Source organism: Lolium perenne, chromosome 7, assembly GCF_019359855.2.
Source record: "Lolium perenne isolate Kyuss_39 chromosome 7, Kyuss_2.0, whole genome shotgun sequence".
Classification (NCBI taxonomy): domain Eukaryota; kingdom Viridiplantae; phylum Streptophyta; class Magnoliopsida; order Poales; family Poaceae; genus Lolium; species Lolium perenne.
Window position 1 is genome coordinate 18,086,699 of NC_067250.2, and position 13,681 is coordinate 18,100,379.

The 13,681-nt window shown below is 42.8% G+C and overlaps 2 protein-coding genes across 18 annotated transcripts; one reads left to right on the forward strand and one right to left on the reverse strand.

The window, feature by feature from the left end:
• Window positions 1-781: 781 nt before the first annotated feature.
• LOC127311286 (probable F-box protein At1g44080) lies at window positions 782-8,706 on the forward strand. Of its 17 annotated transcripts, none has more exons than XR_011748242.1 (13): window positions 783-971; window positions 2,147-3,331; window positions 3,754-4,235; window positions 4,340-4,382; window positions 4,565-4,615; window positions 4,720-4,862; window positions 5,382-5,595; window positions 6,324-6,404; window positions 6,492-6,595; window positions 6,972-7,126; window positions 7,224-7,354; window positions 8,179-8,258; window positions 8,427-8,706. XR_011748242.1 is itself a non-coding variant. In XM_071823294.1 (2 exons), exon 2 carries the CDS (start codon window positions 2,153-2,155, stop codon window positions 3,317-3,319), a length of 1,167 nt encoding a protein of 388 aa, XP_071679395.1. In that variant the 5' UTR covers window positions 783-971; window positions 2,147-2,152; the 3' UTR covers window positions 3,320-3,528. The 17 variants fall into 17 exon arrangements, 1 of the variants encoding a protein (XP_071679395.1); XR_011748243.1 differs by having other exon boundaries at window positions 8,179-8,245; XR_011748246.1 differs by having other exon boundaries at window positions 7,224-7,333.
• Window positions 8,707-12,154: 3,448 nt separating this feature from the next.
• On the reverse strand, window positions 12,155-13,349 carry LOC127316213 (uncharacterized). Its single transcript, XM_051346623.1, has one exon. It carries the CDS (start codon window positions 13,259-13,261, stop codon window positions 12,155-12,157), a length of 1,107 nt encoding a protein of 368 aa, XP_051202583.1. The 5' UTR covers window positions 13,262-13,349.
• Between the last annotated feature and the right edge of the window lie 332 nt (window positions 13,350-13,681).

Consider the following 13,681-nt stretch of genomic DNA (forward strand, 5'->3'; position numbering starts at 1 on the left):
CGACTGACACGTGTCAACATGCCAATGGCCACGCTCGAGGCACGTGTGAGCCTTCGAATGCAATTCTACATGACCACGTGGTGGGAGGAGGTTCGTCCAAAGTGGTCAGCTAGACGACAATGATGACATCATGCGACATGACTGACATGCCAATCATTGAACTGACATAATTCCTCCAAGGATCTGACCGGGGACAACAATCTGCGATGGCCAAGGGTGTCCCAGCGGAGCGGGCCGAGTGGGTTCTAGGCCAGCACAAAGTCGTCATGGATCTATGACGCACCTCCATAATCGTCAGCCAGGTCATCTGTGACGCGAGGTTCGCCACGGTCTTCCAAACCGTCAGCAACACGTCTCTATGACGGTTTTTGCCCATTCACCGACGAACTAAAATCGTTATGGACTTGTGAGTTGTTTGTAGTTTCAAGGCGTTTTACCTCTTCCTCTCCTTCCCAGGCAGCAGCTCCAAGTCAGCAAGTCTGTTCATCAACCCACAAAGGCTTGTTGGCCATGGTTCTTTTTTGGATCTTGTAATGGTGGAGGCTCGGCGTCTGTTTTTTTGTTCGTCTCGGCGGCGCTGGAGTTGGGCGGCGGCCGTTGGCTACGGTGGTTCCAGGAAATTCTACAGATCATTTTGTATTTCTCGATTTTTTAGAATTTTATCTGTAAATTTAGGACAATCGTTTTATCTAGATTTTTCTTTTAGTTTTCACATGTGTTGGTGGTTCATGTAACTTAATTTTTGATTAATTACTTGGTTGCTCTAAACGAAAAAGAACTACACGCGTGGACTTGACACGCGGAAGCCGCACCTCACTCTGCTCCTCGCTAGCTGCTTCCCTTCCCAGTAACGGTCAGGCTGCGCCACGGCGACGTGAGCCTCGCCGGAGACATCCGAGCTCCCGGCTGCCAAATCAACTCACCCCCACCTCCTGACCTCTCGCCGACTAGGCCACTACGCATCTTCAAGAGTAAGATGTAACCCCTACTTGGCTCTTCTATCTGATTATGTCCGGTTAGGGTTCGTCTCTTGGGGAAATCGATTCTTTGACAAACATAAATTGTTTATCTTGGTAGGTCTGTATTTCTCTTATGTAAAATAAAAAGGCAAAATGTGTATGGATTCTTAGCCCGGATGCGCACCTATCATTGATTCTGCTTACCTCGGTAGATCTGTATTTCGTTGATGTAAAACCGCAAATGTGTATGTGTGCTTGGCCCCGATGCGCACCAATCGCTGATTTTGCATGTTTTCATGGGGTTGGGGGATGATACCATTTTGTAGATGCAAATTGGTAATTTTCCCAACAAAACAATGTTTTTATGGATGAAAAAGGCCGATCCGAAATTGTTTCTTCTATTGACTAATCTAGTAGTGCAGTTTTTTTTGGCCTAATATAGAAACTACTTATAAATGTTTGGTAGTAATACTCACCTGCGATGTTCACCTATCAATGTTTCGGTATGTGCTTGAAAAAAATATTGGCACCTCTTTCAGAGATTGCCTCTTTACCTAACCAATTTTATTTCTTCTAGCTTATCTAAACTGCTTAACGGATTTGCTAGGTGATGTGAAAAAATCGAATCTTCAGTAATATGCATATACTTGCCTCTGAATGCGACCCGTCATCACTTCACTATGTACACAAATGCCACTTCTTGTTCAATATATAGTTGAACAGAAATCTCTATGGCCTTCTCATTTGTAAAAGAAAAGGTATTGTTGACAGCAGCTTGTTAGGCCATTGCACAGGAGAATTTGATGAAAAGTCTTGTCAGTTCATCATATTCATTTTTTCTCTTTTAGTTATGCACCTTCAGTTCAATAACAAGCCAACTTCGTTGTAGTTACCATTTACCACACCAAATAAATGTTGCTTTACTGCCTTGTTGCCTTTGCTGCTGTTACCAAGTTAAAGAAACATATATGTGATTAATGTGAAGTTCATGGCTAGTTGGCATGACAAATATGGTACTTTTACTTGTCTAATGGATTGCTTGTCTCTTACTATTTTGATTACACTTCTAAGTTCTAATTAACTCCTAATGTTCTGTGATTGAATTTGTTTTTAGAATAGTACAAGAATCATATGCATTGCGATTTTCTTGCTTTGCTAAACAATGCATCATTTGTCTTATCTTATAGACTTGCATGATGGATGCTGCACAGTTTGGACCTTGGTCAGATCTTCCGCCGGAACTCCTGAGTCTTGTTCTTAAGCGCCTCCCTTCCCTAGCTGACCGTGTTCGTCTAAGAGCAGTCTGTCACCCATGGCGCTCTAATAGTAAGTTGCACACCCTTCCTCTCCCATTCCCTTGGCTCACCCTCCCCGATGGAACCTTCCTGAGCATCCCAGATGGCGAGGTTCACAGCCTGACTGTACCAGATGATGCTAGTTGTCGCGGCTCGATCGACAACTGGCTATTCATCATGAGCAGTGATGATGCATGCACATTGATGAACCCTTTCTCAAAGACCACAATTGAGCTTCCTAATCTAGTCACAGTTTGGCAGCGCATGGTACGCTATGAATCTGACCCTAAGCAACTTTTGTACAAGTTGGTGGCGCCCTCACCCCTGGACCTATCAGTTGATTCCATTATTGCATCATTAATCATGGATGATGGTAATATCGGTACACTTTGCATCAGCCAGCCGCCGGTTGCCACTTACTCGGTAAGATGGAATACACAGCCATTACAGCACCTAAAGGATGTTGCCTTCTTTGATGGAAAGTTGTATGCGGTGTCTGTCTTTGGCAAGCTCTTCATCGTTGAGTTTTGTATGAACCTTGGAAGTAATCCGAACATCAAATCGGTAATTGAATCTTATGGTTCAGAAAGACCAGAATGCATACCCAGAGATGAGACGTGTATGTACAGGATGTATCTAGTTGAATGTGGTGGTAGACTGTTGATGGTGAAGCGATTTATTCGTCGCTTGGGCCCTTCCTCAGGTGACAACGTCTTTGGAAATATTCATACTGCTGGGTTTCATGTCCTCGAGGCAGACTTACTCTCTAACCCGTGCCAGTGGAGAAGGGTCAGTAATTTGGGTGGCCATGCTCTGTTTGTTGGCCAGCATGGCTCCAAGTCTCTGCCTGCTACAGAATGCAGTGGATCCCAAGAAGACTGTATCTACTTCATGGGTGATTATCTCATGCCGAAGTATTCTGAAAACCCTCTTCGCGATGCTGGTGTGTTCAACATGAGAAACAGGACAATCACGCCACTATGTTCAGGGACTGCACCAGCAGTACTACCCCGGCATGCTGACCAGTGGCGTCCAACATGGTTTTTCCCTCCTGAAACTGTATAATCAACTCAGCAGGTTTGTTAAGCTTTGTGATCAACCAACATGCATGCCTGTGTAGGGTTGTACTTATGTTTGTCCTGATATGTCATTGTATGATCTTAATTATTATATGCTGGTGTGCACTTTTATGACCTGTTTGACCTTGGTGTGATCATGTTATTGAATCTGTAAGACTTTCATTGTGGAAAGTTGGATCCTTTATCTTCTATTTACCTGAACTGATCTGGGAGTTAATTGCAGCTTAGTACATGTATGTTTATTCCAAGATGCTGTAAGTTTGTCTAAATTTAGACGTAGCTAGGTACTTTTTGAGAATATAGAAAAATCTGTGACAATCTTTTATGAACGGAGGGAAGACAGCAACTCTTTTGAAGTCTTTTACTTCTCCGGCTTAGGTCACTATAACTAAACATTTACTTATCTGACCGGTTTTAAAGGGTCGGAGGATGCAAGAGTTAAATGAAGAATCTAAAGGTGTATATGATGCCCCCCATAGGGGCTCTCACAGGCGTTTGGATTTTCGGCCGTCAGATCAAGTTGACGTGGCGCGATCTCGGCCGTCGATTTCGTCCAGGGCAGCGAGGCCCTCCCGCAGACCCACTTTTTATCCATGGGTCATGTGAAGCCCGCCAGGCCCTCTCCCCCAATCCCTGCGCACGACTCTCCCCCAATCCCCACCCACGTCTCCTCCACCAATCCACTACCTCTCCATGGCCCTGATTTGGCCGGCGAGCTGCTGCACCGCGGGAGTCTTCCGTCTCCCCCCGGCGCTTAGGGTTCAACCGCAGCGGCTCGATTGGAAGCACGGGTTGGCGGGTCTGCGAGGGAGATGGAATGGCGGAGAAGGCGGTGGGGCAGTGGTGGGCGGCTAGCAGCAAGAACATGGGCGATTCAGCCTCAAGAACAAATCCATCTGCAGGTTCGTCGATCCCTCCACGCCCTCTCTCTAATCCCCATAGATCCTTCTCTGTTTGCATGTTTCTCTCTCTCCAATCTCCACGTATCCTCATTTTCTTTGTGCAGGTCTCAGTTTATCTATGCCTACAAGGTGTTTGACAAAATACCTGTAAGTCTGATATTGCTCTGCTGTTTAGAATTTCGTTTTTCTGAAATTTAGCCCAAGTCTGTAGTAAATCAAGTTGTTGGTACTTTGTTTAAATTTTTTATCATTGAATCTAATTTTGGAATTTTCTCTTATTGAGTACTGTCTAGACAATCATTTTTTTGGATTATGTTCTTGTTTTGCAGGGAATAACTAAATTATTGTCGCTGGCTTTTTCCTAATGTCATGTTCCTGAGGTTAAGACAGATCTACATCATTTAGATCTTGAAATATTTCTGTACGATTTTTTTATTAACAGCAGTCTTCAACAATACTCATGCCTCCTTATATTTGCTTGCAGATGTAAAATACATTTGTGCTTTTCTATATGATGTACATCCAGAAAAATCCTTGGGCAGATTTAAATCCTTCACATCTAATGGTGATTCTTTGTATTGCTGTAACTCATGGATTGAAGAAAAATCCAGATAGGAAATGCATACGGTGAGCTTCACTTTTCACAACACGCTGCTATCTGATTGTTAGATGCTAATTATGTCTACCTTTCCAATTCAAGCCTTAAAGCCATGTAAAGAAAGATTGTTTGTTGAGTTGAAAAATAATACCATTGCTAATTTCACCCTTGTGGCTTGTTAGTAGGGCCTTAAAAATAGTTGTGTTTCCTTACCAAGATAAAATAACATCTGACACTTTTTGATAATTTATTGCATTCTATTGCTTAGAATAAAACTGAAATTAGCATGGTGTGTTTCCTCTTACTTGATGTTATTTATCTTCAGCTATACTGTACCAAGACTTAAATATCTTACTTCAGAGAGATGACACATCTCCTTTACAGACTTCGATTTGTTTTGCCTGACATTTGCACACCACGGGTAAAAAGACACAAATATCATCTTACAAAAGTTAACTTAATCTTTAAACCTCTTTATGTGCTTGCTAAATTAGTTACCTTCATAGGTTATGTGAGGTGAAGTAATTAACTTTTCTTTGTTTGTGTAGGTCTTTCTTCCAGTACAGCTAATAAGAAAAGTATGAGGAAAAGCAAGATTTCGCCTTGTTTTTGCTGAAATGAAAGCATCCAATTCATTTGTTGGTACAAAGGTGTATACTGCTATGTCTGCTGGTTTTTCATCATGTAGCAACCTTCCCAGTTTTCCATGATGAAGATAATTTAACTCACACACTGATCCATGAAGACCTACTGTTTATCCATGTAAGCTTGTTTTGCATTTCGATTTGCGTTATGGAGTCTTCGGTATTGGTTATAATTTCCAGTGCCTTTAAAAGTCTTGCGATTGGTATTCTAGAGTTGTATATCATTTAGTTAAATACTTTTATTCCGGTATGTATGGATTTCACAATGTTTCTTTGGTAAAACTGATTGGATAATTTTCTTTGGACCCCATTTTCTCTCATATAGCTAGATCAGTTTTCGTAGATGATCTCTTTTTGTTATCAAAGCATATGTTTTTTTTCGTTCACCGTGACATCATATCGGTAAGATCTACTAACATGCATTGACAAACTAAGCCATGGCATCTTAGCTCTGCCTTTTCTGCCGTTGTATTTCTACATACATTTTCTAAATATATGGATCCCTCATTCATTCAGCTACCAAGTCTTTCCGAAAGGTTAATTCTCATATTTCATTGTGTATGGCTAAACAGACTGGCATTATAGCTCCTACAGAATTTTTCTTTATAAAGCTCTTCCCTCTTCTGTTCATGAGCATGTATGTGCCACTATTTTTATTTTTTTTTAAGTTTTATGGTGCATGTAAAAAAGTTTTATAAACCTCTTGCTGTTGCAGCACCACCTTGTACTATCTTATCATGTTTTTATCTTTTTCTCCATTTCTTTCCTTTTCCCTGTTTCTCTCGTTTTTGTAGTGCCTTCCAGTATGAACTTAGGCTTTACTATGTTTTTCTATTTGCGTTACAGGTTTTCTGACTTATAAAGGTAACAATCTGTCAGGAGAGAGCATTACTTGATTTCACCAAGCGATGAATTTTTCAGTTTTCTGTAAGTATCTTACTCGTGCAGATCATCATCCGTAAAGATTAGTTTGGACTGCATCCCCTCTCACTAATAATACCAAATCACTGATAGACTTGGAATATTTACCGAATTGAGTACTGAGGAGCACGAGTCGGATCATGTGTGAGAATAAGGAGGTTATCTTTCATCTGCAACCTTGGATGGTTTCCAAGATTGTAAGCTTATTCCTCGTCTTAGAGCTTATTCATTATTATGCATGTTTGTTTAAATTACCTTTCATCGGATTAACACAATTAACGGAAACAAATACAAAAAGGTTAGATAATTCAATCTCCTTTTCTGTTTCTCTTCGTTGCAATTAGAAACTTTCGGGTCTATTAGCCGTGACCATGATATTTATGCCACCTTGAATCAGTTAGTCGTGCTTACTAATATGCTGAAAATTGAGTGATTTTCTTTTGTGATGGTTTATTCTCTGTGATGTAGCATCTGCCTGTTAGGGTAAAGAAAGATGAAAGAAGTTCTGATTCTCATTTCATTTCCATTTTCTGGCTCCACACTAGACACCCATTTACAAACTATGTCTGACAGGTGCAAAATGTTATTTGTTTGGTGTTCATCACAGACCGTTGCATGTTGCCTGGTGCTTCATTGGAGAGTACTTCAATTCACGGCGGCCTCACTACTCTTTCACCTGTGCTTAAATGCATCTTTTTCTGCAGAGAAATATTGCTATGTTCTGCAAGGTGTGCTGTTGCAGTTTTTCTTGATCTAGAGTGTAGGGAATGCCCTTTTGTTCATCCATGAGTTAATATAATTTTTTCATCATTTTCTGCCCATCAGATGGATTTCTATTTTACTGAACCAGAAAAGCAAGAAGTTATTAATGAAATATCGAGTTGATCATAATTGGATTTGCCTACGGTTAATTGTTCCATATAGTACATTGGAAGGTATGAACCTTGCTAGATGAGGTAAGTGTTATATAGACAGATAATCTTTGTTAGCTCATGAACGCTCTCCTTGATTGTATTTGGATTTGCATGCGATTGATTGTGACAGATGGTACATTAGTAGATAGGGTCATAGGAACCTTACGAGATAAGGACATTGCAAACTATGTAGAGGAATTTCTTTTTCGCGGGAACTTTGCGAGATAAGGACATTGCTATTTATGTAGAGGAATTTCTTTTTCGCTGCACAAGAAAAGTAGAAATTAATTAGTTAATATATAGTTGATCATTTTGGATTTGTCTGCAACTGACTGAAACTTCTTAAATGCCAAATAGTTAATATGGTACGGCTTTTCAAATGTTTTGCGTTATGCGTACCAAACTGAACCAGCTTTCTTTATATCTTAATATCTCACAATCCTGCTACCACATTTCATATGAATTTCATATTATTGCCCTCATCCGGTTAATACATGGTGACTTTCCAAACATATATTTCCCAATTTCAGTTGATCAGATTAGTAATTGTCTTGTGTCGTTCTGGTTTTGAAGCTGCACGGCTGTTTGACATACGTTTTTAAACACAAATTTACCATGTTTGTATTACTGTCTGGTGTCTGCTAATTTATTACTGTCTGGTGTCTGCTAATTTACCCTTCTTTTTTCATGTTTGTATTACTGTCTGGTGTCTGCTAATTTACCATGTGATGATTCTTTCCTCAGAGATAGTGAGCTCATATCAAACATGCTTCCATTTTTGGTTATATTGTTATATATTTTTCCTCCGTAGCAAAATGGATATATATTGTGATAGATGCGAGCTACAACTATATCTTCCATTGCAGGTGTTAGAAAATAACATTCAAGTTAAGTGCCTGATTTTTGTAGCAGACATGCTCATGAGGCTAGAAGGTATAATATGAAGGTAGATGGGCTTTAATATGAGAAAAAAATTGGGGATTCTTACTATATTATTTGTGGTGAAATTTTGAGATGATCTAATGGATAAGTGATGGTTCATTTTCTTCTCATCCACTCGCTGCCTGTTCCTTTCATGACATGATATTCTCATCTGTGTGGTTGTTATCACCAGATTTTGGCCAAATCAGGAGGTGGGCCGTAAGGGAGATGGGCTTGGAAGATTACACGTGGAAGATCTCTGAAGCGGCCTTGCACGAGGAATTTGGGCTAGATTGCCCGTGTATCTTTAGTTATAGTAGATCGCATCTTAGATTAGAAGTTAGAGTTCGTCTCGTGCACGGTGGGGATTATTTCCACGTTAGAAAGTCCCCTGGACTCTAGGGTTTATGAAATAAACAACAACCAACGTTCAACCAACAAATCAATCTCGGCGCATCGCCAACTCCTTCGTCTCGAGGGTTTCTACCGGTAAGCATCATGCTGCCTAGATCGCATCTTGCGATCTAGGCATCAGAAGCTTTATGTTGTTCATGCGTTGCTCGTACTGAAGCCTTTTTGATGGCGAGCAACGTAGTTATCATAAATGTGTTAGGGTTAGCATAGTTCTTCGTATAACATGCTATCGTAGTGCAACCCTTGCATATCTAGCCGCCCTCACACCTATCTTAGGTGTGGGGGCGGCACCCCGCTTGATCATTATTTAGTAGATCCGATCCGTTACGGTTGCTCCTTGTTCTTCAAGGATTAGTTTAATATCTGCAATAGTTAGGCCTTACAAAGGGTTGGAGGATCCAGCGGCACGTAGGGTGTCGTTTGCTAGTCCTAGACAGGATGTTCCGGGGATCAACCTCGTGTTGGTTTTTAGGCCTTGTCTAGGATCGGCTTACGATCACCGTGCGTGGCCGCGAGGCCCAATCGTGAGTAGGATGATCCGATTATGCGGTGAAAACCCTAAATCGTCGTAGATCGTTTTAGCTTTATCTTGATCAAGCAGGACCACCATATATTCGTACACCTCGTACGAATCATGGGTGGATCGGCTCCTTGAGCCGATTCACAGGATAACCTGAGAGCCGATCGAGGCTCGTATTTAATGTTTACGTGTATGCCATGCAGGAAACTAAGCGAGGCATCTCCATCACCTTCCTGACCAGGTATAGGTCAGGTGGCACGCCCTTGCATCAGCATCGGACGTGTGTACCAGAGGCTTTGCGGGCCGTCGCTCGGAGGGACCAGGGCCAGCCGCAGCCCTAAGTTGTTCCCGGCTCTACTGTGTTGCCCGTCGCTGCCCGCCGGTGGGTTTTGACCGCAACAGTGGTTAGATTCGGTTTATTCTGCAGTTTGTTTGGTCACGTGCATGGTGCAACTTAGATTATTATCACAAGGAAGCTCTGTAATCGTTCTAACTCTATTCTGTTATGGCATTGTAATTTGTAAGATTTTCTAAATGATAAGTATCTTCACTAGGCTCCAACATGTTGGTCACGTGCATGGTGCAACTTAGATTATTATCACAAGGCAGCTCTGTAATCGTTCTAACTCTATTCTGATATCAGGTTACGACATTGTAATTTGTAAGATTTCCTAAATGATAAGTATCTTCCCTAGGCTCCAACATGTTGGTGGCCACCCTGCCGCAAACCATGTTAGTTGTTTATGGCCTGGTTAGGTTTTGCTTGAATGTTCCTCAGACTTGCAGTTATTGTTCGAAGCATGAAATTGAGTAGAAAATTGCATGTTTGACACTCTAAGCAACATTGCGAGGTGCTTCTCTCCCTCTTTCACGAATGATGGTTAGCTTGCACACCATGGCCCTTGCTCCTTCTTTTGATTCAGACATTCAGTTATCTCCTGAACTAAGGCAATGGGGTTAAAGTGTCATAGGAGTGCTTGCCACATCTTTGCATTGGTTGGTTACATTGTTTCCACAGCTTCCAACTAACATACGTTAACCCAAATTGAATCATCAGATCAGAGTAATATGCATAGTCCTAAACAAATTTGTTTAGCTGAAAATAATTAAGGTTAATATGGTGATAGACTACTAGAACTAGAATGCTCAGGCATAGAAAGAACTGAACTTTGCTGTATAGGACTTTCTATCATTGTTATGGAAATTTAATATGTCTACAAATACAATAGCTTGAATATAATTTGGAATGGATAAAAAAGGTGGAAGAGGTGTTATCTGTACATTAGTTAAAGAAAGTTAAGTGCTGCAATCGATAACTTTTTTCTGTGCCTAACCTTTATTCATTTCCACCATCCTCCCCTCTTATTGTCTAGGTTATGCATGCGGAAGGCGAAACTTTAGTATACATAACAGATGATGGTTATGTATGCTTGAGAGTTTGTGTTGACACAGCCTTAGTGCATATATCTATTGGTTTGGATGTTCTCACATACTTGTGTTTTTTCTTATCTTGCCTTGACACACTTCGGAGCCAAATAACTTACCAAGTAACATTTGTTGTATGAACAAAATTCATTTGTTGCTCTTGTCCATCCAACACATATGTTGTCAGTCTAGGTTATGTTCCCCGAATTAATTTTTCCCCAGAACAAATAAAGTGATGTTATTTGCTGTATGTCAGCATATTTGTTTGACTTTGCATAGTATATATATTTTTACAATGCTACTCATTTGTTTGCCTAGCACCTGCTGCAGAATTATTAAATCACTCGATTGTTTTTTTATGTTCTGTTTTCAGGGTTATACCTAGAATTAAAGATGAATGCATTTAGACCTAGAGTTATGGTTGCTTATTTAGCTAACAAAAGCTGTATTTGTTAACCACTTAGTTTAGGACAAACAGACTATCTAGAAGGCACACTATGTTTTATGTATCTATGTGTAATAGTGTAGGATTTTAAAAAATTTCAGCGACGATCATGAAAACTTGTGTACTATAGGCCTGTGCGGAGAGCCATGATTTTTGTAGTTTGGTTGTATATATGAAGTAGGTTCAAGCTGCAACAGTCACCGTGTGTTGTTTCTTTACTTCCTTCTGAAATGACGCAAGTTATGTGTGTTCTTCACTTACTGCTTTCTCAAAACAAAATTGCATGCATGGTTAATATGGCGTTTGTTAAATTGTTTAAGAATGTGAAAGGTACGGAAGGCCTGTCAACATGCTCCGTGCGAGTATTCATGTTCTCACCAGGGAGCGCAAGCAGTTGGGGAGGAAAAAGGAGACACGGCTATCCATCAGCGGTGGCAGGCAGTGCAGGGTCGAGTTGGAGGGCCAACATCAAGAATTATAAGGTGACAGTCACTGGATCATACCATAGAACAGACCATTACCACGAGAGTTTGAGACCTTGAAGCAAACTAGGTAAATATTCTCTGAATAAAAGTATTAATCTGCTTGTTTCTATATTGTCTGATGTGTGGGTGAAGCAAACTAGGTAAATGTTCTCTGAATAAAAATAGTAATATGCTTGTTTCTGTATCTCTGATGTGTGGGTGAGAGAAAAGAGCAGATTTTAAATGGGAACGGAAAATTATTTGCCCATGTTCTATTTTCCTTGGGTATCAAAGGATTTCTTTGTTATTTCTCAATTTTCATGTATGTATGCCCAGATAACGCACAGTACTCAATCCAGTCTGGAAAGGTTCTATTGATGCTATTTGGTGTCATGGATCTCTTCATCTCATATTTATACTTACGAGAAAATCATGAGTTTGTCAGATTTTGTGCCACCATGTAGATATCTTGGAAAGGAGTTCTTAAAGAAAATAATATTTTTCCACTTGATTTTGATCTTCATACAAACCAAAAAATTGTACGAATTTAACGGGATCGTGCGCCAAGGCGCACATCTAAATCTAGTTACATTAAACTTTGAGGGGAAAAAACCATGCTGGAAACCGCCAGTTTTCCCACGGCAGCAACGGCGTCAACTCAGGCAGCAGCGGTGTGAAATCCTCGTCTGTAATGTTGTACACGCCGGAGTCGCCGAGGGGGGCCTGATGCAGTCCTCTCGAACTCCATGACCGGCAGGCAAAGACTTGGAGCACGGCTTGCTGAGAAAGAGCGCCCGGCCGTCCAGGCCGCCGTCGAACTCCTTCCACCGGCCCTCCGTCAGGTCTGCCTCCCAGACCTCAAAGTCGCAGGTTGTCCAAGCGTCGCGTTCGACCCATTGCCTCACCATCAGCAGCTTGCCGCTGGACTCGACTAGATATCGCTCGGATACCACAAAATCAGGGCCGAAATCCTCGCGATCTTGTTGGTCTTGTTGCGGCGAGTCCTGTATCACTTGGTCGCCGGATCTCGATTTTGGTACGAAGATGGGCAGCGGCGGCCTCGGCGTGCGGAGGTGGCGACTGCTGACGTCTAGGGCGATCAGGCCCTGGCTACGGGAGAGGACGTAGATCTTGCCTTGGAACGGGGCGATGTCGACGACGTCGTATGCGTTCGTCCAAGCCACGAGGAGCGAGTTGATCTCTCCGGCTGGCCGGCAGGTGGAGACGTAGAGTTCGCATACGTGGTTGCGGACCAGGACGGCGACCATGGGGTGGTCCGACGCCGAGGACGATGGCAGCAGCACCACCTTTCTTATGCGGTCCTTGAGCTCGTCTCCCTGGTCCAATTTGCGAGCCAGCTGCCGCGTGGTCCTCAGCTCGGGCTGGTCTGCTTTGAAAACCCGCAGGTTAGCAGCCAGCTCGGGGAGAGGTGTCGTGGCGCCGGAGAGGGCGTTCATAAGGGAGCAGCTGCCGTCGGGGTGCAGGAGGAAGAGCATGTTGTCGCCGGCGCTGCAGCAGAAGGCGTCGCCGGGGAGACCTTGCACGCGGTAGTGCGGGTGCGGCGCGGTGTCGTCGTTGGCCAGGTCGAAAAGGGTTCCATCCCCGAAAGCGAGCCAGGGGAGGTTCAGGAACGAGCGCCACGGCCGGCAGACGGCGGCGGCTCGGACGCGGTCGACGAGGGACGGCAGACGGCAGAGGATGAGGCCGAGGAGTTCCGGCGGCAGGTCCGGCCATGCAGATTCGCGCTGATCCTCCGCCATTGCGTCGCGCGATTCTTGGATTGATCGATTCGGGAAATCGTGCGTGTTTGTGTGAAGGCTAGCGTTCAAGTTGAGATATGAAACTTGGAGTCGTAAACGGATCGGATCCCTAACTCCGTATGTAATTATGCATGAATAGCGTGATGGAGGCCAACCATAAGTCTAGCTAGATGGCCGGATTTGCCTTTGGATCTCGTGGGCCTAGTTCTTTGGCGCCTTCCGTTTCTTGCCGACCGCATACGCTTCGGCGCAGTCTGTCGGCGCCTCCGCTGCAGCATCAAGATGCTGCCACCGTACCCGCAGCTCCCCTGGATCGTCTTACACGATGGCACTGTTAAACTGTATATGTATAGCTGTCTAGAGTTCATGTATGTCTCCTGAATTTACCGTGTATACGGTCGGTCCCACATGTAATGTCCT

Excerpts from the sequence above, each read along its gene's own strand:
- LOC127311286 (XM_071823294.1), top strand. The coding sequence starts at position 2,153 with ATGATGGATGCTGCACAGTTTGGACCTTGGTCAGATCTTCCGCCGGAA.
- LOC127316213 (XM_051346623.1), bottom strand. The coding sequence starts at position 13,261 with ATGGCGGAGGATCAGCGCGAATCTGCATGGCCGGACCTGCCGCCGGAA.